At 38.2% G+C, this 21743-nt stretch overlaps 1 protein-coding gene across 5 annotated transcripts in view; it reads left to right on the top strand.

Moving 5' to 3' along the window:
• Positions 1-21743, top strand: part of CCDC162P (uncharacterized) — a 176946-nt gene that overhangs the window by 16757 nt on the left and 138446 nt on the right. For all 5 annotated transcript variants that reach the window (XM_053904591.1, XM_053904590.1, XM_053904589.1 and 2 more), the window contains 9 exons: positions 4589-4737; positions 7784-7856; positions 8252-8362; positions 12344-12457; positions 13708-13902; positions 15277-15430; positions 16501-16658; positions 18402-18554; positions 20522-20623. In XM_053904591.1, coding sequence (XP_053760566.1) covers positions 4607-4737; positions 7784-7856; positions 8252-8362; positions 12344-12457; positions 13708-13902; positions 15277-15430; positions 16501-16658; positions 18402-18554; positions 20522-20623 — 1191 coding nt within the window. In that variant the 5' untranslated portion in view covers positions 4589-4606. The remainder of the gene's footprint in view (positions 1-4588; positions 4738-7783; positions 7857-8251; positions 8363-12343; positions 12458-13707; positions 13903-15276; positions 15431-16500; positions 16659-18401; positions 18555-20521; positions 20624-21743) is intronic.

The raw sequence follows: 21743 nt of genomic DNA, 5'->3' as shown, positions 1-21743 counted from the left end.
AATAAGTGAGCAGAAATCAGTGAAAGATAAAGCAGACATAAACAGACATTTAGAATAAAATAAAACTTGGGGCACCTGGGTGGCTCAGTTGTTGGTTGTCCGACTTCGGCTTGGGTCATGATCTCACGGTTTGTGAGTTCAAGCCCCGCGTGGGGCACTGTGCTGACAGCTCAGAGCCTGGACCCTGCTTCAGATTCTGTCTTCTTCTCTCTCTCTGCCCCTCCCCACTTGTGCTCTGTCTCTCTCTCTCTCTCTCAAAAACAAACAAACATTTAAAAAAGAAGAAGAAGAATAGGGAAGCCTGCATGGCTCAGTCGGTTAAGCGTCTGACTTAGACTCAGGTAATGGTCTCACAGCTCACTGGGGCCCCGCGTGGGGATCTGTGTTGACAGCTCAAAGCCTAGAGCCTACTTCGGATTCTGTGTCTCCCTCTCTCTCTCTGCTCCTCCTCCACTCATGCTCTGTCTCTCTCTGTCTCAAAAATAAATAAACATTAAAAAAAAATTTTTTTAAAGAATTGTTAGAATAAAATAAAACTAAGTATGGCTCACTTAGTAAAATTATTAAATCTCTAATAAGACTGATCAAGATAAAATAACAAGTACAGAAATTATCAATAGTAGGAATGTAAAAGGAGACAACACTATACATCCTACAGATAATAAACTAGTAAAAAGACTCAAAGGGCATTAAGAAAGTGAAAAGACCCACAGAACAGGAGCAAATATTTGCAAATAATGTACCTGATAAAATATGTATCTAGAATATATAAATAACTCTTGTAACTCATTAGTAAAAAAACCAAAAAGCTCAATTAGAAGAATGGCAAAGTGGGGTACCTGGGTGATTCAGTCAGTTAAGCATCCAACTTCAGCTCAGGTGATGATCTCATGGTTTGTGGGTTCAAGCCCTGCATTGGCTACTGTGCTGACAGCTCAGAGCCTGGAGCCTGCTTCAGATTCTGTGTCTCCCTCTCTCTCTGCCCCTCCCTCACCTGCACTCTGTCTCTCTCTCTCTCAAAAACAAAAAAAATAAAGATGTGCAAAGAATCTGAATAGTCATTTCCCCAAAGAGGATAAACAAATGACCTACAAGCACATGTAAAGATACTCAGCATCATTGACATTAGGGAAATGGGAATCAAAACCACAATGAGATACCATTTCACATCCACTAGGATGATTAAAATAAAAAAGATAATAAGTGTTAAAGATGTGGAGAAATTGGAACACTCACACATTGCTGGTGAGAATGTAAAATGGTGCAGCTGCTTTAAAAGACAGTCTGGCAAAACTTTTACATGAATGTTCGTAACAACATTATTCATAATAGCCAAAAACTAGAAACAACCCCAATCTCCTTCAAATGATGAACTAATAAACAAAATGTGGTATAGCCATGCAATGGAATATTATTCAGCCATAAAAATGAATGATCTATCTGTATGTTAACTAACTGGATACATGCCAAAACAGAGATGAACCTTGAAAACATTATGTGAAATAAGACAGTCACAAAAGACCACATATTGGATGATCCCATTTATATAAAATTGCCAGGATGGGCAAATCTATAGAGATAGACAGTAGATTAGTGGTTGCCTATTGCTAGGGGTAGGGTGACTCAGAAAAATGGAGAGAAACTGCTAATGGATATGGGGTTTCTTTGGGGGGATGAAAATGTTCTGAGATGGATTGTGGTGATGGTTATGCAATACTGTGAATACACTAAAAATCATTGAATTGTACATTATAAGTGGTTTAATTGTATGCTGTGTTAATTATATCTTTAAAAAGCTATTCAAAATATGAAAGGATATTATGAATGAACAAACTTATGCCAAAAAAATTATCTACTTAGATGAAATGTTCTTTTAAAAATTTATTAAAATAAACACAAAAAGAAATACAAAATATGAATAATCATAATCTGTTAAAGATATTGAATCTGTAGGGGTGCCTAGGTGGCTCAGTTGGTTGAGCGTCCAACTTTGGCTCAGGTCATGATCTCACAGTCTGTGTGTTCGAGCCCCGTGTTGGGCTCTGTGCTGACAGCTCAGAGCCTGGAGCCTCCTTCAGATTCTGTGTCTCACTATCTCTCTGCCCCTGCCCCTCTCTCTCTCTCTCTCTCTCTCTCTCTCTCAGACAAATAAACATCAAAAAAAAAGAGAGAGATTGAATCTGTAATTTAAAAACCTCCCATAGAGAAAATTTCAGGCTGAGATGTTTCATAGGTGAATTATTCCAAACATTTAAGGAAGAAATAATACCAATCTTACTTTGATAGATGGGCTTAATCCATTTACATTTATTATAATTATTGATATATTTGAACTTATCTCTACCATACTTTTTTTCTTTTTTCTCTCTTTTCCTGATTTCTGTTGGATTTATTAAACTCATTCCTACCTCCCACCTCTACTTGTTTGAGAGGGTCTGTGTTGCATTTTTATTCTTTTAGTAGTCAGTCACCTTGAAGTTTTTGACACAGTATTTTCCTGAAGAGTCTAGTTACTCAGTATTTCTCTTCTAAACATGCCTTCTTTAAGTCTATCAAAGCCCACCTTAACCACCCATTGAACACCCACAAACACTGCTCAAGCTAATCTTACTATCTTTGTCTGAGAGCTTAGATTTTACCACTTTTTAAAAAATTTTTATTTATTTTTGAGAGAGACACACACACACAGAGTGTGAGCTGGGGAGGGACAGAGAAAGGGAGACACAGAATCAGAAGCAGGCTCCAGGTTCTGAGCTGTCATTGCAGAGCCTGATGCGGGGTTGAACTCAACAAACCACAAAATCGTGACCTGAGCCAAAGTCGGATACTTAACTGAGCCACCCAGGTGCCCCTAGATTTTACCATTTTTAAGCAGGTTTTTTATTTGTTACAATCAATAATTAATTAAATTTACTTATTTTTTAAAAAGCTTTTGAATAATTTTGAGACTCTCTTTGTGGGAACTTTAAAAGAGGGCCCAGTGCCTGCCTGATACAGAACAGGTAGGTACTCACTAATGGGATCCACTCTATCCCGTCTTCCAATACACAGAGCTGTTTGTCTCTTTGGCACTAGATGTGTGTGCTCAACAGGCATGGATTCCTCTGGGTTGGATCCATCTCATGGATAGTTGTCAAAGACTGACCTCTCCTGATGTTAATTTTGTGAATACTTTACTTCACTGTGCAGTGAGCTAAACGATGCAGGATTAAATGTTCTCATTTCTGAGCTGCGAAGTGTTGAAACTGATCAGGAAATGAAGGCAGAATGTCCATCCTTTGGAAGAATCAGCCAGCCCGTGTTGCTGCCACTCTTGGCTGCTGATTGGAATGCAGCTGTTAAGGCAGCTGTTTCACTGTTTGCCCAACTTGAAAGGACACTGCCAAGTGGCAAATATTTTTCATAACAACATTTTACTTTTGCTAGGAACAGCAATGCATTTTTTTGAGCTCCAGCAGTGTGCCAAACATGACAGATTTATTACAGCAGGTTCACAACCTAGACTGAGCATGCATGCTCATTTCCATTCCTAATATTTATAAAAAGAATAAATAAGCCCCAAAGGAAGCCTCTACAGAAAACATCTCTACAGCTTAATTATTTGTTGGAATGACAGCAGATTAACTTGTGAAAATGAAATATCTCTGAAAGAAAAAATGAAAATCTAGAAATGTCAAAGCAAAAAAGGGAAGGGTTAAATATTTTAAACCTCTCTAATGTGACCCAAGAATTATTTTATCCCACATATCCAGGACAGTAGCAGCAGTAGCACAGGAAACACATCATCTTCTGAATCCCCTACAAATCGTGGGTTCCATTCTGGGTCATGCAGTTAATTTGTGTTGTAATTAGAATTACTGACTAAGTTCTTAGTAAATAACTGTGTTGTATTTGACAGGCTGTGAACTGGATGGGGTAGGACTGAAGCATTATCAACTATTTTATTTAATGGTAAAAGCAGTATGCCAAATATAAGCATTCAGAGCTAAGAAAGCACATTTAAATGCATAAGTATGACTTTCTTGCAAATCCCAAAGTGCAAAGATCATGATCATATTAGGTTGCTTTCCATCCTCAGTATGTTCTCCCTAGTCAGAAGTCCATGGCTTCAAAAAAGGCTTATGGAGAAATGCTCTAGGCATGTAGAGGGATCCCGTACCCACCTATTGTTTGTTCCAGTTGAAGTGATACTATAAGTCAACCTTAACCACATTAACCACCGTTAATAACATTTAGTGTGTAATTCCCACAAGCCTTTATGAAGACTGCAGAGGTTGGGCCAGAGGGAGGCATTCTTGTTTTAATAAACCACCATCATCAGAGCTCGAGTAGGGATGTTTCTGAAGGTGAACTGGGCTGAACATAGTCAATGGAGGTTCTGATTTCTGTTTTCTCTACTATTTACTAAATGGTAATTAAATCATAAATGACAACAGTCTAGTCAACCTGTTTCCTCAAATTGCAAAAGCATACATTATCACAAAGTTGGCATGACTTCTTGAAGAAAGAGGGACAAAGTTTCATACACTGGATAAAGGTTACCAAGGGAGTCAGTCAGCCACAGAAACTTTGTACTCTTGTTTTTCAGGATATGGTAAAACAGTAAATGCAAATCATGGATGAAATGTATAAGATTGCTTCCACAGAAAGGATCCAGCAGTTAGAAAAAGAACTGGCTTTGCAACTGACTGAACTAAAGTCTGAGATAGAAGAACAGGAGACTCATCAAGCTTACAGGTAAATAGTAGTAGTGAGAAGGCATGGTCTTCAGGGGCTTCAGCTCCCACTTTCACCCCATAATCTCTATCATCTCCCTCTTATTGTTTATATAGACAATTGGCATTATCTCAAGCTCAGATTTTACGGCTGGCCATGAGTTTTTCCTGTATTCTAGTATTGCTAAGACATTTAGAGGCAATATCCTACCAAGGAAAATAGAAAAGTGCTCACAAATACCATTGTTTTAAAGTTCCAGATCCTATGGGGTGCCTGGGTGGCCCAGTTGGTTGAGCGTCCGACTTCAGCTCAGGTCATGATCTCATGCTCCGTGAGTTCAAGCCCCGTGTCAGGCTCTGTGCTGACAGCTCAGAGCCTGGAGCCCGCTTCAGATTCTGTATCTCCCCCTCTCTCTGCCCCTCCCCTGCTCATGCTCTGTCTCTCTCTATCTCAAAAATTAAAAAAAATAAACAAAAATTTAAAGTTCCAGATGCTATTATACAAATCATGCTAAGTGCAAAGAGGTCTCATTTTTCCAAAAATATTTTAATTGAATTTGACCTTGATTTTGATGAGGCATATAAAAACTGAAATAATGCTAGATATTTGGTAATGAATTCTGCAAATGGTGTTTTATTAGGAGCTTTTCTATAGGTAAATGCATCCAACGATAGCAATCTCTTTTGAAGAAACAAGGTAAAAAGATCAGCCCCTAAGTGGCAAGTCTCATGGGCTCAGGATCTTCAAATCCCTCTCTTTCTATTATTGCTACAATTGGTCAAGAGGAACAATATGAGGTCCCTGTTAGGTTGAATAGCCAAGTAAACATAATGTGGATGGTGAGGGTTGGGGAAAGAACATCAGGGGAAGAAGCAGTAAATACATGCATTACTACCTCATTCCAAAGATGATTCTGAAGAACTAGTATTTAGCGTGTTTTATAATTTGTATTTGAAGCCACTGGTTGTAGGAAGCAGATCAAAGATTGTATGATGAAGGGAAAAGGTAATGGAACCACGCAGGTCATTATTTCTCTCAACGTTGGTTTCTTTCTGTGAAGAATGAGGTTACAAATATGTACCTTGCCTATATTATAAGGATCACGTGAGGTAATGCATGTTAAAGCACTTTGAAAACTAGAAGACACTGTACAAAGATCAAGTGTCAATATTGTTACAGCTTCAGTGTCTCAGGGTCAAACAAGTGTCTGATCTTTGTACATTGTGTTAGAAAGTCTTCCTGAAGTCTCTTTTATTTTTTAGAATAGAGTGATGGGAAATCTCTGGACACTTGTATTTCTCTACTCCCCCCAAAGCACTTATCACTGCACCTGGAAGAATCTACTTATTAATTTGATCAATACTGAGCACCTTCTATTTGCCAGGTGTTGTGCTAGGTTCTGGAGTCCAAGGAAAATGGAAAATGTACACTTCAAATAATCACTTTAGTATTCTCATTACCCACTAGATTCAAAAATGTATTAAGAACTGTAGTATAGTGGTGCCTTGGTAATTTTTCTTTTTTTTTTTTTCTGGTTATCTATTATCAGTTTACCCCCAAACCCAGGTCTTTGTAGTGGTTAAATGTCTCATAAGTGCTTGGCTGAGTGAATAGGTGAATGACTGTATGCTCTATAAACAATATTAGATTGAACACATGGGTGGATTTTTATGGGTTCAGGTACACACCACTCTTTTAAGTCATTCATAGACACTTGGAGATGAACTGAGATGAAAAACATGATTTGAATAAGAGAAGGTTTAGGCAGCTAAGCCCAGGACACTGCTCAATCTTCCAGCATGCCAAAAAAATCAGAAGACAAGAGGGAAGGAAAGGGATGGGTTTCTTCTGTTTCCCTGACTGCCTGTTCCCTTTCTAGTTGGTAACTGGTTCTCCACCTCCATGAGGTTGCAGCCAGGATTCAGGCACCCAGTAATCACAGAAACTACAGCTTTGATTTATTAGTGCTTTTACTCTTAAGGCTTTTTCAGAGCTTGCCTCATTTTTTTCATCAAAGCCAAGATATGAGGAGATAGGGAGGCATTATCTCCAACTTCAGTTGGGAATTCAACACAAATGGCTCAGTGAGTTGCTTAGACTCATGTAGCTGAGGGACCTCCTGTCTGGTCTTTTCACAGGACCACTGCCTAAAGTGGGGGTAGAGGGACTGCTGACAAGTATACAAACTAACAGTCTATTTTCATCTTTCCTTAAAACCTACCCATGGGGACTAATAGGGTCATATGAACAACATTAACCTGAATTTCATTGCCTACAATCCCTCTCAAATCTCTAGGTGGTTTCTCACATGTGTTTCACAGCTACCTGCTGTGGCTTCCTTGCCAATGTCTGCAAAGTTTTATCTTGAGAAAGTGATGTCTATACCAGGGTTGCTGTACTCTGATGTTCCCAAAGCTGCCAAGCCTTGGAGTGTATCTTACCCCCAATGGGGAGAGCTCCCTTCTTCCTTTCACAGGGTCCCCCTTCATTACTGGGCCCCACGGCTGTGCTACTTGTGCCTTCTCATATCAGAGCCCATGGTGCAAACAACTCCTTCGTGACTAGGTTCAGACAGTACAACTCAGTTAAAATAATTTTCAAAGTATTTCATGTTTAATAAATTAGCAAGAACACAACAATAAAAACATCTTGTTTAAACTGATACTAGTTTTGTGTAGGGTGAAAGAGATGTCTGATAAGCATAGTACTCGTTAGAGATGAGGTTACTGGAGGAAATATGTGTGGGGGGGGGAATCTTAATCATTGTGCTTCTTCCGGTACTCTGGAATTGAAAATAGAGAGGTAAATCAAGGAGAGTAGGAAAACCATGTTAGAGTGAAGGAAAGGAAAATTGGCCCATGGAAAGGCTTAGCAAACATGAGTTAGACACAAGAGAGATTCAGACTAAGACAGAAGCACATGGTCTTTACATGCTCTCAATAATCCAGTATAATATGACATAGTTATTTAGAAATGAGCAGTTCTGAAGAGTAATCAGGGCCTATCTATAATTTGGTTTATTACAGTTTCTATAATTACAGCTTCTATTGCATAAATCTTTCTGCAGCTCTATTCGAATGCCCAAGGACATTTCTTACTTTCGAAGAGAAAGGGAATTGGCTCTAAAGAAAACTTTACAGGTGAGTAGGAGAGTGTAATTGTAATACACAATTGTATTGTAATACAACAATACACTGGATTTTGCTAACTTTTTGAAACATTTAGCAAGAAAACTTTATTTTCAGCAAACGCCAGCTGATGTTATTGACAGTGTTATGAGAGCAAAACAGCCCAATGCTCACTGCTAGATCAGAGTAGGCCACTACTTCTTTGGAGATACCTATTTTTTGTGATGTTTTGAAATTTTACAGTTTCTTGATTTGTGCTATTACAATTCGTTATTTGGAAATCGAGGTATAACAGTATAACATGTTGTGTAAAAACTATCAGAAATTGAATATCATTTGCTGTCGTAAACAATGGTAATTTTTCTTCCTTATTTCTTTGTTTGCCTGTTCTGCTGCCTGGGGTTCAGGTGGCTGAGTCAAAGCCCCTTGTTGTTCAACCAGATGTCATGCAGAGGGAGCTAGAGAGCTGCCTAAGAAGAGAGTACACTCCTGAAAATTTACCTTTGCTTCTGTTGCAGGTAAGAGTCATGCTGCAATTTGAAAAACAGATCTGGAAATTAATAGAAATTTAGTTATACTCACTAAACTATTGACTAAGTTTCTATCAATTAGTCCCTGTGCTGGTATTATGAAGCAATACAATACTAAGAAAGTCTCAGCCCTCAAAAAGCTGTTGACTTAGCTAGGGAATATATTTCTGAAAATGTATTTTAAGAAAATAACTCAAAATATGGTAGAAAACATTTTCCATAAAGATTATTATTGCAACATTACAATAAAAGTGAAAAAATCAGAATTGCCTAAATATCAAACAATAGGAGAGTTAAGAAAAATAGCATAATACTGGATAGAATATTGTTCTACCATTAAACATTTTTTAGCATAAGAAACTATTCTGTTATTATGTAATATTTGTTGACAAAAACTAAAGTGTGTGTGTGTCATAATAACGGTCATATAATATATAGAAAAAACACTTGAAGGACATAGACCAAAATGTTAGCAATCACTATCTTTGGATGGCAGAACAATGAATCTCTTCTTTTTACTTTTATATATTTTCTAAATTTCTTATAATAAGCATGTATTGCTTTGGTTTTTAAAACTCTTTGTTCTTTACTCTTATGTTATGAGTTATATTCTCACTCTGCATGCAAATTAGTTCATTAGCAACTAGCAATTAATGAATAAATTAATCACAAAGAAATAAAAGATGTTGAGATTCTATTTGCCACCTAAACTTTTGTCATTACCGTCATCTAAGATTCACTTTCCTATCATTCTGGCACTCTTCATTCTTTTGTGTATATCTGTGATTGTCAGCGGAGAGAAGGGGAGACTGGAGATGGTGGACATGTGGCAGCGTCTAGAGACATTTTGTCATAATTTGGGAGAGGAATGGATTCCTACTGGCATCTAGTGGGTAGAGGCCAGGGATGCTGCTACATATTTTACTATGCACAGAATAGCCACACCACAAAGAATTATCCAGTCCCAAATGTCAATAGTGCTGGGTTTAAGAAACCTTGGTGTAGCCTAAGCTTCCATATGATATAATTTATCTTCTGCCTAGAGAACAGACTTTAGGGGCGCCTGGGTGGCTCAGTCAGTTAAGCTTCTGACTTCAGCTCAGGTCATGATCTCACAGTTTGTGGGTTCAAACCCCATGTTGGGTTCTGTACTGACAGCTCAGAGTCTGGAGCCTGCTTTGGATTCTGTGTCTTTCTCTGTCCCTCCCCTGCTTGTGTTTGCTTTCTCTCAAAAATAAATAAACTTAAAAAAAAAAAAAAGAACAGACTTTAACATGTCTTGTACTGCCGATCGGCCATGAATAATGTCTTTGCTTTTTTTTTGCAAAAAGTCTTCATTTTGCCTTCATTTTAGAAGGGTATTTTTGTTGAATGTAAAATTCTAGGTTGATAGTTTTTCTCCTTTGTCACTTTAAAGATGTTGCTCCACTGTCTTCTGGCATAGATAGTTTTCATTTCCTAACACAATGTGTCCTTTTGTTCTGTGGGTGCTTTTAAGATTTTCTCTTAGGGGTGTCTAGGTGGCACAGTACATTGGGCATCCAACTTCGGCTCAGGTCATGACCTTGCTGTTCTCAAGTTCAAACCCTTCATCGGGCTCTGTGCTGACAGCTCAGAGCCTGGAGCCTGTTTCAGATTCTGTGTCTCCCTCTCTCTCTCTGCCCCTTCCCTGCTTGTGCTTGCTCTCTCTCTCAAAAATGAACATTAAAAAAATTTTTAATTAAAAAAAAAAGATTTTCTCTAATGGTTTTAAGCTATTTGACTATGGTATTCCTTGATGAGTTTTTCCTTATGTTTCTCTTGCTAGGAGTTAGTTGACCTACTTGGATTGTGATTTTTATCATTTTCATCAGTTTTTGAAAGTTTTCAAATATTATTTCTTTAAATATATTTTCCATCTCCTTCCTTCCTGCTGGGACTCTGATTAGACATTTGTTCAATCACTTTGTATCATTCTGTAAGTCAACGAAGCTCTGTTAATTTATCCTGTCTTTTTTTTCCCTCAGTGCTTCATTTTGTATAGTTTCTATTGCTATATCTTCAAGTTCACTAATCTTTTCTTCTGCACTAAGCTGCTGTTAATCATATCCAATGAATTTTTCATTTCATATATTGTAGTTTTCTTTTGTACTTCTATTTGATTTTTTTGGTATTTTTCATTTCTCTCCTTATTATGTTCACATTTTCCTTTTAATCATTTTTATAAAAAAATGATTATTTATATTTGAAAGAGAGAGATAGAATGTGAGCAGGGGAGGGGCAGAGAGAGACGGAGACACAGAATCCAAAGCAGGCTCCAGGCTCTGAGCTGTCAGCATAGAGCCCGATACGGTGCTTGAACCCATGAACCATGAGATCGTGACCTGAGCCACAGTTGGATGCTTAACTGACTGAGCCACCCAGGTGCCCCTTCCTTTCAGTCCTTGAACATGCTGTGCATATTAGTATATTAGCTCTTTTAAAGTTCTTATTCGCTAATTTCATCACTGGTGCCATTTCTGGGTCTGATTCTCTTCATTAATTTTTCTCCTGCTTTTGGGTCACATTTTCCTGCTTCTTTGCATGTCTAGTAATTTTTTTTGACACTGGACATTTCAATCTTACATTTTTGTATGCTGATTTTTTTAAATTTACATCCAAGTTAGTTAGCATATAGTGCAATAATGATTTCAGTAGATTCCAGAAATCCATTCCCTATGTATAACACCTAGTGCTCATCCCAACAAGTGTCTTTTTTAATGCCCCTTATGCTTTCAGCCCACCCCTCTCACCCACAACCCCTCCAGCAATGAATGCTGGTTTTTTAAATTCCTTTTAAAGAGTATTGGAGTTTATTCTGACAGGCATTTAAGTTGTAGATCGGCTTCATACTTTCAAGGCTTGGTATCAAGCTAGATCAAGTTTAGACTAACTTTCACTCAGGATCATTTATCCTTATTACTAAAGTGTGACTCTCTGGTGTCTCCACTGAACGTGTCAGGTGGCAATGAGGACTCTTCCCTTTAACTGGAACTTGAACATTTCTTGTCCCTGTATGAACTGTGAGAACTATTCAGTTTATACTTCCCTAGTCAGTTATTCTTTGCATGGCCTCATGGAGTTTCACCCTCTGTAATGCATAGTTTAATAGTCAGCAAAAAGCTCAAAGAGATCTCCATGCAGATTTCTGGAGCCCTTTCTCTGCACAACATCCCTCTCTCCAGTACTCTGCCCTGTAAATTCCAGCTGACTCAGCCTCTGAAGCTTCAATTTCTCTCTCCTTAACTCAGAGAGACTGCCGTGCTCTGTTTGGGATTTCCTCTCTTATTCTGTGGTTCAGAAACTGCCTTCTTCAGGCAGAAAACCAAGGTGATTGTAGGGCTCATAGCATTCGTGTCCTTCAAGGACCACAGTCCTGCATTGTGTGTTGTTTTATGTCAGAAAATAGTTGTCCTGTTTATTTTGTCCTATTTTCTAGTTATTTATGATGGAAGGATGAGTCTGTTCCTACCTGTTCCATCATGGCCAGTATTATATTTATTATCATAAATAAACATTAAAAATGGTTGGTTTATTTGACTATTTTTAAGTATAAATAAAATTTCTGGTCTAAGATTAAAGGCTATAATCTTACCTATAATGTGCTTCGTATTTTTAGACTTATAACTTCAGTTTTTAAGAAATTTTCAGTGTAGCCTTAGACAATTGTACAGGCTTTTATGTCACTGCTAAAATTGTTGACTAAATGATAAAGTACCATCTATTAGATTGGCAACATATCATATAGATTTAGAAATAACTACTTGCCTCATTTAAAGTTTAATGGTGTCTTGAGCCAGGTTTCTTAATTTTATGATCTTCGTGTAGGAAAAATCCATCATTCTGAAGCAACCAGAGAGTGATTTTCCTATTGTTAGTGTTCTTAAGACTTCAGTCTTTCTACTATAATTGTATTCTAAGTGTTAATTTTTATCATTGTTTTTGTTAAAGTATTATACAGAGAGAATTACCCAGCTGGCCCAGAGTAAATATTTACACATGCTTAGATGGAAGAGGTTTTGCCAGCACAGTAAGATTATGGAGCAACTTTATTCTCTTTACAAGGTAGGAATCTCAAGAACAGAACCTATGGGCTCTTTTTTTTTTTTTTTTTTTTTTTTTCAGAGAAAGAGTGGTGTGGGGGACACACACACACACAGAGAGAGAGAGAGAGAGAGAGAGAGAGAGAGAATTTTTTAAGCAGGCTCCACACTCAGCACAGAGCTTGACACAGGGCTTTATCTCACAACTGTAAGATCATGACTCGAGCCAAAATCAAGGGTCAGATGCTTAACCATCTGAGCCACCCAGGTACCCCTCTTTTTTATAATGAAACAAAATGATCAATAAGCTTGTCAATACACATTATTAAGTATGGTCATCATACCTGTACATTAGATCTCTAGACTCATTCATCTTGCACAACTGCAAATCTGTACCCTTTGACCAATATTTCTCCACTCTGTAGTCCCTGGTAACCACTGTTCTACTCTCTGCTTCTATGAGTTCAACTTTTTAAAAAAAAATCATCATGTAATCATACAGTATTTGTCTTTCTCTGTCTCAGTTATTTCACTTAGCATAACATCCTCCAAGTCCATTCCTAATGTCAGTCACAGGTGTTAGGATTTCCTTCTTTCTCATTACTGAATAATATTCCATTGTGTGTAATATACCACATCTTCTTTATTCATTCATCCATAAGCAGACTCTTAGACTGTTTCTGTATCTTGGCTATTGAGAATAATGTTTCAGTGGCCATGGGAATACAGATATCTCTTTGAGATACTGATTTTGTTTTATTTAGATATGTCCCCAGAAGTGGGATTGTTAGATTATATGGTATTTCTATTTTTAATTTTTTGAGGAATCTCCATACTGTTTTTCAACAGTGTAGCTTTTCAGTTTTTTTAAGTCATGGCTAAAGATGGTAAAGGAACTAATGGATGTACCTATTTACCTGTTCTGCCTGTGGCAGAAGATAATGGCACCTATTTTTAAGGATGAGATTTAAAGGAACTTTTGTATGATAGAAAATGCATTTTTCTTCATGGATTTGGCCTCCTGTGCTATAGATAAAAAGCTAAGAAACCCCCTATAGTTACCAAACATCCATATGCACTGACTCTTTGCTTCTCTCTCCTAAGAATATGACTGCTGCCCTTGTCAGTCAAATTCAGAATGTGAAAGAATTTTGATATTCTAGGAGCCTCTTATTTGGCCCCCAAACAGCATTAGCCTATGCTTGGAAGCAAATGACACAAGAGAACAGCTTGCAAATAATCGTGTTCTGACTCTGCCTTCCTCTTAAAAAGAAACAAGTTGCCTACATTATGCAGGAATACAATGATGCCCTTCAGAGAGCTGAAAGATTGTCTGTTGCACGAGAAAACTTCCTTCTGGGAAAAAACAATCCTTCTAACTTAGTGACACAAGAAGACCTGACTATTTACACAAAGTGGCTTGTGTGTCACCTACACTCGCTCAGGACTGTTCACCACTACCTACGGGTATGTGAAACATAGTTATATGATAAGATAGTGCCCTCCCATGATGGTCAGCATTGTTTTTTCACACCTGTCACCTACTTTTGGATTGTCACTGCTTCTGTGTTCTACTTGCCCTACGAATGACAGGAAAATAATTAGTCATTAGCTTTTTTTCTTTTAAACCTTTGAAAATGTTTTTTTTGAAAACTTGCTCTAATGAAACCACTCCATTAATTTAGTTTTTTCAAACATGTGTCTGCTGTATTATTTCATATTCACTCTGCAAGTTCTTGTTCTCATCATCTTGTTCAGAATTTATGATGTCCCCTTTAGATCTGCTTTTTTATTCAGCAGTATCTAATAAGGGTCTAATACATGCCAGGTACATGTCCAGGGCCATGAAACAACAATATGGGCTTTGCTGAAAAAAGTAACTGGGTCCCAGGCTGGAAGGGAAATGAGCAAGTAAATATTCAACTGAAATACCATGTGGTAAGAAAGAATAGGACGGAATAGAAAAGAACAGAATAAGTATAATCACAGAATAAATAGAGTCACCAATGAGAGGCTGTAACCCAGGCTAGAGGCATCAGAAAGGAGTGATGTGATCATATGTCTATTTTAGGAAGATTATTATTTTGCTACCTAAATCTTTTCCTACTCGTCTATGGCTCATCTCAGTGATACTACCATCCACTGAATTACCCAAACCAGAAAACTGGCCATCATCCTAATTTCAGTCCTTCCCTAGTTGGTCACTATGGTGTCTACCTGTGAATCCTCTCTCCCCAGTCACATGACATAATAACACTGTGCTCATAAGTCTTTGTCCCCCCATTAAACTGTGAACTCTTTGAGGTTGGTCTATGTCTTATTCTTTTTTTTTTTTAATAATTTTTTTAACGTTTTTATTTATTTTTGAGACAGAGAGAGACAGAGCATGAATGGGGGAGGGTCAGAGAGAGAGGGAGACACAGAATCTGAAACAGGCTCCAGGCTCTGAGCTGTCAGCACAGAGCCCGATGCGGGGGTCAAACTCCTTGACCGCGAGATCATGACCTGAGCCGAAGTCAAGATGCTTAACCAACTGAGCCACCCAGGTGCCCCAAGTCCATGTCTTATTCTTGTTGGTATCCCTAATACCTCACAGAGTGTCTTGTCCATAATGGATGCTTGATCAATGTAGACCCACTTAGAGGTTCAGATTGCTTAGTGTTGGTGACCACAACAAGTCTCCCAGATCCACATTTAGCACCCCATGTTTGAGCAGGTTACTAAGACCCGCCTCTATCTCCTCCTCCTCTATCAAAGCAAAGGGCTGCTTCTGAACCTAAGTCTGGAAGCTTCTGTGAGAATTGAGTTGACATGTGGCCTCTTGGTTGTGCTCTTCTATAGTCCCTCCAGTATTTGCCCATCTCCAAAGTGCTGAGTGTAGCTATTGATGAATTTCCTGAGGCTTGTCAGGAGAATGAAAATGTATGTGTTGATGACATCGACCCTAATATCCAGAGTTCTGGATCTCTAGACCCTGTGGATACTAGCATTTCAGGTAAGATATCAGTCTTCTCTCTCCTTGGGTAATGTGGAGAAAGAAGATTGTGGTTTTGCACATGTGTTGTTTTATGGCATTGATCTTGCTTGACATTTTTCTATATGCCAAGAAGTTATATCTTCTTAATAAACAAGTATTAATTTAATATTTTATGATGGAAAAAATAAGAAAAATACTTTTCTTAGACATTATTATCTCCCTCTTTATAACTGACAAATAAAGAGAGAGGGAGAAAAGCAATGAACTTGAAGTTGAGAGTACTAGGTTCCAGATATATTTCTGTAGTGGCCTCACTGTGGGCCTGTTCAGGTCATTTCATCTCTTTGGGCTTCAATTTATTCATCTCCAAAATACACCTTTCAGATTAAGTGATACCTAAGGTCTCTTTCAGTTTTAATATTACATGCTTAAAAAATAATTTCCTTATCTGAATCAATTTAATGGTCCTCCTGCCCTTACCTTGTGTTATAGATAACTAAGAAACCTAATCAGGTTTCTACTCTGAGTGGCATATTTGCTTGGGATATGTACAGGGTGACACAGGAGCACCTGAAGTGGCAGCCATCTTAGTTGTAGGGAATCAGAGAAGGCGTCTCAGAGGAAGGCCGTCTGAACTGGGTCCTTAAAAATGAGCAGGAGTGAGCCAGGCAAAAGGAGATAAAAGCTCTCACTTTCTTCTAATTTGTTGGTTAATTTATAAATCATAATCTTTGTTTACCACAAAGGACTATAGGTAGTTCTCCCACTAAGTCATTCTTCAAAGGGTCTGTTGGGTTTCTCCTACAGGCTGTGTGAAGGTGAGTGGTCCTTGCTACCTCCCCCAGAAAGCCAGCATCAAGGGTTTGTCAGATAGGCATGGCCCAGGATGGCCTGGTCTGTAAATTGTGCCAGAGAAGCTTGGGCAAAGAGCAGAATGGGCCTCCCTGTGAACAGAGAAGCTCCTGCCTTTAGTTATCTCACAGAGCACTCCATTTTCCCTCCCTGATTAGTGTTTATTGGTCTTAGTGTTCTTGGTTTTGGGTTTTTTTGTTTTTTTTTGTTTTTTGTTTTTGTTTTTTTTTTTTTAGGGCTGACAAGAACAGAAGCTGCTTTCTCCCTGCCCCAACACATGACTGAAAGAGAAGGACTGAAACCCCAGCTGAGGCTCCTGCTCTCCCATTTTAATATCCCATATGACGTGGAAGAGCTAAGGGATGCTACTAAGGAAATGGAACTCTTTAACCTGGTACTTGATGGACTCTTTCTTAATACGAAGATAGGTGTTCGTGAAAGAAAACACTACTGTTTGCCACAAAGTTGGATATTTATGCTGCCTCAATTGTTTCTAGAGTGATAAAATTTAATTGTAATAGGTGAGATTTAGATTAGCACTTGAACTTCCCCTCTGTAAGAGTACTGGGTCTCTTGAATATACAACACAGAGGGATCACAGGATTTATTTTTCTGTAGAATTTGAAGAAAGAGTAGTTTATAGTCCATAGTAGATGGTATAAAAGTAGCCAAGACTTGGAAGATAATGGAGAAGACAACTAGATAATGGAGTTGTCTAGTGTCTTGAGCCCTTCGATTCTCGGAATGTGTTGTAGTAGCTCTCCTATTGGCAAAAATTCTTTAAATTCAATAGAGTTTTATATTATGTAGTGATTTTTTAAAGTCATGCAGTCTGCTGAACTATAACACAGTGTTGCACTTCCTTTAAAAAAAAACTCGTATTAATAGAAACCATGTTAAAACTCATTTCAAAGGGAAAAATAAAATTATGTATGGATAGCTTTAAATTTAGAATATAAAGTTTTCAGCCAAAGCATCAACAATAAAGATATTACTTTAGGTCTGGGCGTGGAATTTTGCAAGCATATGTATTCGCTAGGGAAAAATAGTAAATTGATTGATCCAAACAGGCAAAACTAAAATCTGAATGTGTTTGAATGCTCTTTGTGTAAGAAGGAGCCACTGTCCTCCCTGTCACCATTTGCCATGACATTCAACTTTCACTTCCATGTGTGCTTGTTCCAGCATGATTTTACTAGGATTATTTCTACTAATATGTAACATGGTCTCTTTATGCTTCCTGAAACCGGTGGTATCACATGTCCTCTGGTTTCTTTGAAGGTGATGATGTTTCAGCTCTTGCCTTTCTTTGCAGCAGAGCGCTTCTAGGGAGTACCTTACCCTCATTGTCAGCAAGCATTGTGATAAACAAAAACTGGAATTGGAATAAGACGGTGTTTTTAAAAGAGTCAAAATAAACAAAAATAAATGATAACACAGTAGCTATCATCAATGATAACAAACAAACAAACCAACCAACCCATGAAGCTGCTGAGCAAACTTGTTCCAAAAGAACAGCTTGTTTCCTTTACATAGCAATACTTTCCACTTCTGATTATTTTGAACGTTTTTTTAAATTTATTTTTGAGAGAGACCAAGTGTGAGCAGGGGAGGGGCAGAGAAAGAGAGAGACAGAATCTGAAGTAGGTTCCAGGCTCTGAGCTGTCAGCACAGAGCCAGATGCGGGGCCTTAAACTCGTGAACCACAAGATGATGACCTGAGCTGAAGTCAGATGCTTAACCGACTGAGCCACCCAGGCTCCCCCTCCACTTCTGATTTTCTTGTAACAGTGTTATGTGCAGTGCTTGTGCTCACAAGATAATCAATCACATTACAACAATTTTTTGTGTGTGTAGGAAGAGTTCTTATATTTGGGTACTGTTTATTCTGGTTCTCTAATTCCTTAGAGCAGAGTCAGCAAATGACAGCTGCAGGCCACCACCTGTTTTGTTTTCTTTTTTAATAAAGTTTTATTGGAATTCATCCATGCCCATTAGTTTACATATTACTATGACTGCTTTTATACCACAAATGCAGACTTGAGTATTTGCAACAGAGACCATATATATGGTCTGCAAAGACTAAAATATTTACTATCTGACCCTTTAAGAGAAACTTTGCCTTAATCCTGTTTAGGTTTCCCAAAAATTTCAAAGCATCTTTATGGAGCAACAGAGAATGCAAACATTTCCAGACTATGATGCGAAGATAGCTACTATGGAGAATTTGGGTTTGGCAGGACCTGGTATGGCCTTGAAAAAGAAAGCTAACTGGATTTCCTTTATAAAGGTAAGGAGACCTGTAGTGATAGTCACCTGTCAGTGATGTCAGCATGGTCATAAAGTATCCTACAAGCAGGCCAAGCAACCTGGTAGCACCAGGTCTGTCGGGTCCCTATTTTCCCCTCGCCTCAGTGCCCTAAGCAAACTGTCCCGTAGGACCAACGGTAGGTACACCAATCTCCCCCAGCTCCTTCCTGCCTTGGGTCCATGTTGAAGTTAGCCATGTTGACCTGCCTTCTCTGAAAAGCCCCCATGATCCTGTACTCTGTATTGAGTCAGAACTCTCTTGTTGTTAGTGGTCTTGGCTACTTGGCTAGAACAAAGAATAACATTCAAAGGTATAAGTGAGCTGTGTAAATCCAGCTTTTTAGTCAAAAACTATTCATTGAGTATATACTATGTTTGAGGCATGACCCTTGGTGCTGGAGATACACAATTTACAAACAATACAGAAGCAGATTAAACAAGATGATTTTGGGTAGTGGTAAGTATAGTGGATTCTCATTGTTTGGGGTTACTATGTTCTATAAAGTTGCCACAAACACTGAATTAACAAATACAGAACCATTGTTCATAGGGAAAATACAAAGTTTATTCATCAACTGATCAATACATAACCTTGATTTATGTGTGTTTCTGGTTTGTTTTTTTTTTTTTTTTTTAATTTTTTTTTTCAACGTTTTTTTTTTTATTTATTTTTGGGACAGAGAGAGACAGAGCATGAACGGGGGAGGGGCAGAGAGAGAGGGAGACACAGAATCGGAAACAGGCTCCAGGCTCCGAGCCATCAGCCCAGAGCCTGACGCGGGGCTCGAACTCACGGACCGCGAGATCGTGACCTGGCTGAAGTCGGACGCTAAACCGACTGCGCCACCCAGGCGCCCCTGTGTGTTTCTGTTTAAAGACTAATATATGTTTTTGATTCATTAACATTGAATTCGTGGCCAATAGCACTATAACTCATGCCTGAAAAAAACTTATCAAACATATGTATATCTTCTATAACATATATTACAGCCTTCCTGTACTTAGGAACACTAGGAATACTTCAGCACTATACCTAGGGGCCATTTTAAGCAGTGACATCATCAGTAAAAAACATGAAAATGTAGAAATAAAAAGAACTTGTTTACAGTATGAGAACTGAAACAAGAAGGCAGAATGTCACCTTGTTTGACCTCATCTGGGAATGTGGGGTTGGATGACTCAAATTTTTCACCATCCTTTGCATGTCCATGAATAACCTGGATAGATCTACTACTATTTGTTTGGGTTTTAAAAATAAGTTTTAGTGAGTAGAAAGTTTTCAAATACAAAATCCATGAATAATGAGGATCAACTAATTGTGAAAGAAAGAAAAGTCTTGTATGGTAAGATGGAAGGTGGGAAAGGAGAGAAATCTCCTGGGGCTTGAGCAAATAGGTGGTTGGTGTGGGAACAGCCAGACTTTCTGTTTTAGATTGTTACATTTGCCTTCCAACTATAGATATCAAGGAGATAGTTGGATATAATAGACTGGAGCTTAGAGCTAGATATAAATTTGAGAGTTATGAGTATGTTGATGTATTTACAGCTATGGGTCTAGTTTTTGAAATATACCCTATTAATGCAGAAGGTAAATTTTTACTTGTGGAGTATTTGTGGGTACACTTTTCTTCCCCCATAAATCAAGTGTGGTGCCCAACACTGATGGATTTAGGGTCCCTCCTGCTCATGGATGGTCCTGTGTCGTCCCGGTTGAAGCTAGTAATGTATCTCATAGGCCAGGCACCAACAGGAATTGCTGCTGCCATCTCCCTCCATGGATCTGTGAACCCATGCAGACCCTTTCCAAGATGTCCCATGATCTTGGCAAACTTTCTAGCACCAAGATTAGATCCCATTTCAGAAGGCCCTTGAATCTCTTTGCTTGCAACTTTTTTTTAGAACCATTCTGTTATGTTGTAACTTTGTATGAACATGTTTGTCCCTTAGATTAAGCCAAAATGTGATCCTTGGCAAAAGAAGATGTTGACCAAACTAAAAGAACGGAAAAGAATTGATGCATTAATGCAACTCCAAGCAAAGTTTTTGAAGGTAAGAAAATAACCATGTTCCCTTGTAGATAAAATTCTTGCTAAAATCATTCTCAGAAAATTAAATTTTCTTTTCCTTTTAAAGAAATATTAGCCATGGATTTTCTATGAAAGCTTTATTTGGAACGTTCTAATCTAATTGCAAAAGTTTTATAGCCCTGTTAGTTTTCAGTAGAAAGTAACAATTGTCAAAAGAGCTGCATTTCAGTCCAGCTTCAGCACTAATGCTCTGTGTGACATTGGTCTAATCACAAAACGTCCTTGAGTTTGTTTCCTCATCTGTGAAACAGAAATACTGGATGAAGTTATCTTATTTTTATTGTGGCAAAAATCACACAGCATAAAATTTGTCATAGTAATCATGTTACGTGCATGTAGTTGTGTTCAGTATATTCACATTATTGTGAAACAGATCTCCAGAACTTTTTCACCTGGCAAACAGAAACTCTGTACCTTTAAACAACAATTCCCTATTTCCTCCTCCCCACAACCCCTAGCAACCACCATTCTATTTTCTGTTTCTAAATTTGACTACCTTTAGATACCTCTTATAAGTGGGACTCATATAGTATTTGTCTTTTTTGTAACTGGCTTATTCCACTTAGGGTAATGTCCTCAAGATTCATCCATGTGGTAGCATGTGGCCAGATTTCCTCTCCCTTTTGTTTTTCACAAACATTTTATCAGCTTTATTCACAATAGCCAAAATCTAGAAACAACCCAGATGTCTTTCAGAGGGTAAATGAGCTAGTTGTGGTACATCTGTACCATAGAATAGCAGTCAGCTGTAAAAAAGAACAAACTAATGATATACCCAAGAACCTGGATGAATCTCCAGAGAACTATGTGACTGAAAAAAAGTCAATCGCATAAAGATGGTATAAGTCCATTTCTACAATACACTTGAAATGACAAAGTATAGAAATGGAGAATGGATTTGTGGATTGTAGGGGCTAAGGAGAGGCTGGTGAGGAAGGGAAAGAAGTGTGGTTATAAAAGAGCAACATAAGGGATTCTTGTGGTGATGCATTTGCTCTATAACTTGACTGTATCAAGGTCAATATCCAGGTTGTGATATACTGTACCATGGTTTTGCAAGATGTTAACATTGGCGGAAATGG

Source organism: Panthera pardus, unplaced genomic scaffold (assembly GCF_024362965.1).
Source record: "Panthera pardus isolate Hobbes unplaced genomic scaffold, ASM2436296v1 HiC_scaffold_17, whole genome shotgun sequence".
In the NCBI taxonomy this organism is placed as follows: Eukaryota; Metazoa; Chordata; class Mammalia; order Carnivora; family Felidae; genus Panthera; species Panthera pardus.
This window is presented reverse-complemented; position numbering and strand designations above follow the sequence as displayed.